Source organism: Arachis ipaensis, chromosome B09 (assembly GCF_000816755.2).
Source record: "Arachis ipaensis cultivar K30076 chromosome B09, Araip1.1, whole genome shotgun sequence".
Lineage (NCBI taxonomy): Eukaryota > Viridiplantae > Streptophyta > Magnoliopsida > Fabales > Fabaceae > Arachis > Arachis ipaensis.
The window spans coordinates 3402977-3410118 of NC_029793.2; the positions used below are offsets into that span (position 1 = coordinate 3402977).

A 7142-nucleotide genomic window follows, 5' to 3' on the forward strand; every position below is an offset into this window, starting at 1 on the left:
GTGGTCTCGGTTCAAGTTTTGACTATAAAGTAATCAATATTGTAGGGTGAGTCTTATTTCTAATAGAATCTCTAATACTTGATTGCCTCCAAATACTTTTAGTTTAAAAAAGAAAAAAGAGAAAAAAAAAAAAAAAGAGTAATGTAACTGCATATATTTGTTGTGTTGATGGAGTGAAGGATATAAGAAAAAGATGCGTGCTTATTATTCTATGGAACTTCTCAAGGATGTGATTCTTAATTTGAGCGAAACTTTTCTACAATAATCCAGCTTTTTTAGTCCATTCTTTTCAATTTTTAATTGGTTGGACAGAGACTCGTTTACTTTAATTAGTGATATCTCAGTTGAGTTATAACTTATAAATATGTGTTAATTAAAGAAGAAAAAAAAGGTATCAGGAGAATTGTGGCTAAAATAATCCGAAATAATTTCAAACAAAACTGCCTCTAATAAAAGATGTATTAAGAAACAACAAATTAATATATAGTACTATAACTAAATAAACAAGGATGTTTTGATTAAAAAAAACTCTTATAGTAAGTGTAATCATCGATTCAAACTACGTATTTAGCGTGTTAATTAACAAAATGACTGATTATAAATAACGTAATTATCAGATTGCAATAAATTATTGTGATTTATATGAACATTTACAAGTACTCCTTTTATTCAATTACAGTTTACAGACAACATTATAAGTTGTTTTATTATAAGTTTATTGATATTAATTTTAATAATTTTTTCCAATTATATGTCTATTCAATAATTATAGTATATTTAAACATTTAATAAACTTTCTTGAACTTATAGTTTTAAATCAAATTAGTGTAAAGTTTTTCCCTAATTAAGCATGGCACGACGTTCCTTGCTTGCTTAGAAGGGTAAAGGATTTCAGTATATAGAATAAAATAAAGGTAATCAAACAACCTAAATCGAAGTACATAAATGATTGTGTAGGTTCTCCTGTTTAATTTGAAGACACATACATACATAGATGCATGCTTCTTCTCCAATTACTAATTAATATGATATATGTGTCCAAACTCCAAACACAGTACCTGATCTCCCTCTTCTCTCTCCTCTTACAAGGCAAGTTATGACCCTATTCTTCTATCTTCCTATAAACCTTTTTCACTTTTTTTTATTAATTATTTAACTCAGAAACCATTATTTTGCATTCATTGCTTTCTTTTCGTCAAATTATGGTTTAATTTTTGGTTGATTTTTATAGTTTTATTAAATTTTTAATTAATATTTTATATTTTTTTTATTGGTGATTTTATACTGCTTTAATTTTGAAATTAAATTTTTCATAATATAATACATATGAATAATGAATTATAATTCCTTTTTTACTATCTTATAATTTTGATATTGTCATTATGAATATATTTTAAAATATGTGTTTAATTCTTTAAAAACGGTTCAAGTAAGAAATTAAAAAAAATATTGAACGGGTATAAAGATGCATAAGATGATGATATTAGGTTTATTTAAAATATACTTTATATGGAACATAGAATTTAGAAATAGAAAGTGATCACGGGATGAAATATTATACATGTATATAAAAAATCAGTTATTAAATTAGTTACTATATATATCTTATTTTTTATTTGTTATTAGTGCTCTGTTAGGGTTTTTTAGTGCTCTGTTAGGGTTTTTTAACGGAGTTCCTAGTGCCGTCAAGGCTACATTGTCAAGATCAATTAAATCTCAATACAAGTCTACGTAATTTGCATGGCTGAGACAACGAGGGATGAAGATCGGATTGAGGAAGACAACCTGAAAGGAGGTAGGAATGTGATTCTACTGGAAGAGGCAGACATATCAAAAGGTATTAACGCTTGCTCCAATAGTCTCTATGGCAGACTCTTTGCTTCCAAAACCTTCTCAATTGGAACCATGGGGAATGCTTTAAAGGCTATATGGGGAAACCCGGAAGGATTTTGACAATTTTTTGTGGCAGCCGAAATTAAGGAAGTCGGAAGCAGTGAGGTATGGACGTTCATTGGTGTCCATTTGAGTTGTTCAGAACAAATTCGATCCTTACAGTTTGAGGAGCTTATAACAATGAGCCAACACATGGAAGGAAAAGTGGTAATAGCAGGCGATTTTAATGCTATAACAAGCCAAGCGGAAAAAGAGGGTGGAGGCCAAAAATCAGCAACCACCATTGCAACATTCACTAATTTTATTGACAGTAACGAATTGGTGGATATTGGAATGGTGGGGCACCCTTTCACGTGGACAAATCGAAGACAAGGAGAGGATTTGGTGAAGGAGAGGTTTGACCGCTATTTAGTTGGGATGGAATGGAAGTTGAAGTTTCCGAATGCAGTGGTGCACAGGCTCACAGAGTCAGGCTCGGATCATGCTCCAATTTTGATGGAAACTGAACCTCAATCCTGGCATAGTAAAAGGCGGTTTAAATACCAGGAACGTTGGTGTGGAGAAGAGGATGTCAAGAGAATTGTCAGTGAAGTGTGGAGAATGGAAGTTGTAGGCTCGGCTATGTTCTCCTTGGCATTTTTTGCAAGAGCGCACCTAATACAAGCCAAAGCATTCTAGAATTGCTAGAGACTTATGAGGGTTTTAGTGGGCAAAAAGTCAATTTGAATAAGTCGGCTATCTTTTTCAGTCACAACACTCCTCAGAACACAAGACTAGCAGTTGCTCAGACACTAAATATTGAACATATCGGAGCACAAGACAAATACCTGGGACTGCCCTCTATAGTTCAAAAATCAAAGAAAGCAACCTTTGGAGCTATCAAGGATAAAGTTCAGAAGAGGATTATGGGTCGGAAAAGAAGTATATTGTCATCAGGCGGCAGGCACACGCTATTGAGAGCGGTGGGGGAGGCGATTTTTATTTATACACTCTCTTGTTTCAAGCTCCCGGACACGCTGTTGACTGAGATTCATAGCATGCTCTCGCAATTTTGGTGGGGTCAAAAAGGCGCAGAACGAAGAATGGTTTGGATTAAATGGGACACAATGACGAGACTAAAGAAAGATGGAGGGCTGGGGATCAAGGATCTAAGGGTGCAAAATTTGGCTTTATTGGGCAAGCAATGTTGGCGTCTAATGAAATACCCTAATTCTACTATATCAAGAATGCTCAAAGCTAAATATTTCAGATATACAGATTTCCTACATGCAGAGATAGGAAGCGTACCGTCGTGGGGTTGGAGAAGTATTCTTGAAGGGCGCAAGGTGATCGAGAAAGGCTTGTTATGGAAAATAGGCTCTGGCACTAATGTTCACATCTTCCATGACCCCTGGCTCCCACCACCAGTGCCCCTTAATGTACCTCAAAATGCACTCACAATCCCGCCAAATATGCAAGAATACTAATATTCTAATAGTTTTATATGTTAATTTTAATTAATATATATTTTTTATAATTAAAATTAACGAATAAAGTCACTAGAATACTGTTATTTTTTATGAAGCACGGACACTTCATTGAGTTGCCATGTGTCAGACACATTTCAGATACGACACTCATCCACACTCGTCTGACACGCGTGCTTGGCTTTTCCAACCGTGTCTTAATAAAAAAATTTTCTCCGCACATACTTGGATACACCTAAATACCATCACGTGTCCGCGTGTTCAGTCTTATTCTTAACATATATTGTTGAAATGAGTTTAGAAATAATACATATTATTATTTATTAAAACAAAAAATATTTTAAATATGTTTATATAGTTTAAAAAAGACATTAAAAATAGTCAAAAAAATTATTTTATATTTTAACAGCAATAAAATATCAAAAATTCATTGTAATTTATCTAAAAAATACTTTATATTCTATATATATATCGTGTCTTATAAGATTTTAAAATTCATGTGTCCGCGTGTCCCGTGTCGTGTTGTGTCCGTATCTGTGTCAGTGTCCGTGCATCATAGGTTATTTCTGTTGAGTAATGTTACATGTATACCAAAATCAGTCACTAAAATCAGCTATCAATATAAAATACATGTTAAAATACAAATATATATTGAAAAATAAATTAAACCACACATGTATTTATACACAAATATATTGATGGCTGATTTTGGTGTACAAATATCATTTTTGATTTCTGAAATGCATGAAACTTTTTCTAAACTATATACACACGCACCTTCCTTACCTGTTTGATTACACGAGTTGAAAAGATTGATGAGTGATTATAAAAATACTAACTTGAAGTGAGTGTTAATAAATGTTGATTTTTTGTTTGTGGTAGCGAGCAGTGAGCAGCATACAAATTAAATAACCTCAGGAGTTGTTGTATCATCTGCAATGGCAGAGGATGCAAAGGTGGCAAGGGAAGCAACGCTTGCCCAACTACTGAATCAAACATTTGATCATCATAATCAAATTTCTTCAACTCCCAAGATTCAAAGAGTTCCTCTTTTTTGGCGTCAAAAAACCAGCTTCTACGAGTATTGTATACCCAAAATGATATCATTTGGTCCCATTCATCATCGCAACGAAAATCTGAAGCAACAAGGTCAACACTTGAAATCTCAATGGGCATCTCTCTACATTGAAGAATACAGTAAAGAAGTAGGTCCTTGTAATGGTAACAAGCAAGAAGCAGTAAACTATTTGTATGGAGTTGTAGGATATAAGATTGTGGAACTGAAGGAGCTGTTTGCTGAGGATGTAATTGAAGGGTATAGAGATGAAGAACTGATTTGGATGCTGTTTGAGGATGGATGCTCTTTGCTCTATTACATGGACCACGTTGATGTTCAGCGTCCAGAAGAACTGAAGCTAAAGCTTGATCAGCTGATGCATACTTGGAGAGATATTGAATTGCTGGAAAATCAACTTCCAATAAAATTGCTGCAGCTGCTGAGCAAAACACAAGGTGCTGACTTGGACTATTTACTGATCAATTTTATGAGCATGGGTGAAGAAAAGCGGAGTGGAAGGACAACGATCACAATCACCTATACGCCTACAAGAAATCATATACTTGATTTTGTTCGCTCATTCTACCTTCAAACAGAGATTGGACAGAATATCCCAAACCAAAACGGTGGAAATCAGATGCCTCCTCCTCCTCCTCCTCATTCCTCCCTAGTTTGGCAAACTTACAAGAACATACGTGATCTCAAAAAATCAGGGATTCGGGTAAAGGCAAACAAGAGTGATCCATGGAAGTGGCATAACATCACTTTTACCTCGAGATGGTTTAGTGGAGAATTGACACTTCCTTTGTGGGTATACGACGATGTCACGCCTTACTTTTTTCGAAACTTGATTGCGTACGAGATGTGTCCAGACTTTCGCAACAGCTTCGAATGTTGTTGTTTCTTTTCTTTCTTGGATTCCTTGGTAGATGATGCTGAGGATGTCAAGGAGCTTAGATCAGCTGGTGTTATCCAAAATTTGCTTCAAAGCGACCAAGAACTGGCCAAATTCCTTAATGACATTGGACATGACTTGCCCACTAAAATGTTCAATCAAATATACACAAGCAATGCTGTCTCATTTAGCAAGAATTATATCCAAGTCAGGCATCAAATTGAAGAACATTACTCGAGTGGATGGAGAACTTTTCTGGCTGAAACACGGAGTACTTATTTCAGTTCTCCCTGGTCTTTGCTTGCCTTCTTGGGTGCACTTGCTGCATTAATTCTCGCTGCTCTTCAAACATGGTATACGATACATCCTCCTAAAAAATAGTTATCATATTTCCATAATAAGTCTGTGTGTGAGTGTGATCTAGGGATCATAGTTTGAATCAGAATTTCTTGGACCCAAAAAAGGTGTGTACTTCGCATTGGTTTTTATTATTTGTGTTTTGGAATGCATTATTTGATTACTTATTCAGGACAGTCCCCGCAGGGATCATCAAGCTTGTATACTATTTGTGTTTAGTGTTAATTCGTTGACTCCAAACATCAAAATTCAAATAATAACAGAACCGACTATATATCTATACCCAGTTAACTTTTCTAAACACCCTGTTATGATTCTGATTTCTGAAACCCTTCATCCAAAATATAAAAAAAGAGGAAAGCTTAGGGGTTATAACGCTAGCCTAACTATCCAATCAGCATCAAAGCTGCAACTCATACTTGAAATCAAGAACTATCCATTTTCAAAATGAAAGAATATTATATAATGCAATCAAGTTGAAACAAAAATCATTACCCTACCCCATCCATATGTAATATTACTTTATAGTAGGCAGACAAAACTGTTGTATGTGGAGAGAATATGATGTGAGATCAAGCACTTGCATAAACTACAACTACTATCAGGGTATAAAACAGAATTGGCAGCTAGCAAAACTTGAAGAAAAGCTCTCACATCCCTGATACAATGAAATAACCATCATCTATCTATGCTAAGTGTAGCAAGCAGCAAGTTGGCATTGAGATATCAAAACAATTCAATCTTCTCGCTCCATTATTGCTGTTTTGGCTCATCTGTCTCCTCCTTATCAGGATCTTCCTCTGGTTCCTCTTTCTTTTCTTCTCTTTTTCTTTTGCGTTTCTCCTCATTTTTTCTTCGCGTGTTTCATCTTGATCATCGTTTTTTTTATTACTATTGTTGTTGCTGCATTTTTTTCCTCCTCCTCTCTTTATTGATTTTGCAACATTATGTATTTTTTTCTTCTTTGTTTAATTTTTTCCTCTAAAAAAGAATTATGAGAATATGAAATAAAAAAATGAAGAAGAAAGAATCAGCAAAAGATGAGGAGGAGGAAGAGGAAGACTTTTAAATTATACATAACTTATCAGCACATATACACTAAAAATTCTTAAATAATACACACACTAAAAATTCTTAAATAATACACTCAAATATTTTCGTATTACACCTAAATTTACTGCAAATTATTCGTATCCATCGATGACACGTATCTGTATTACAAATATAGTGATGTTCTGCTTATAAGAGTGGCACAAGACAGCAATGAAAATATCCTTCAAAACTTTTAAAATTTTTTTATTATTTCGAGATTCTCAAAAATTATTTCGAATAAAAAGATTAAACTTTATGTCGTTAATTTGTAGTCAAATTTTTAATATGTATATTAAAGAAATCAATTTTTAATAAATTTTAGTATAAAATAATTATATTTTGAAAAATATTATTAATGTGAAATTTTTTTTAAAATAATAGA

The 7142-nt window shown here is 33.7% G+C and overlaps 1 protein-coding gene across 1 annotated transcript; it reads left to right on the forward strand.

The window, feature by feature from the left end:
- Window positions 944-5811, forward strand: LOC107614860. Its single transcript, XM_016316987.2, has 2 exons — window positions 944-1089; window positions 4249-5811. The coding sequence occupies exon 2, from the start codon at window positions 4298-4300 to the stop codon at window positions 5690-5692; it is 1395 nt and encodes a 464-aa protein (XP_016172473.1). The 5' UTR covers window positions 944-1089; window positions 4249-4297; the 3' UTR covers window positions 5693-5811.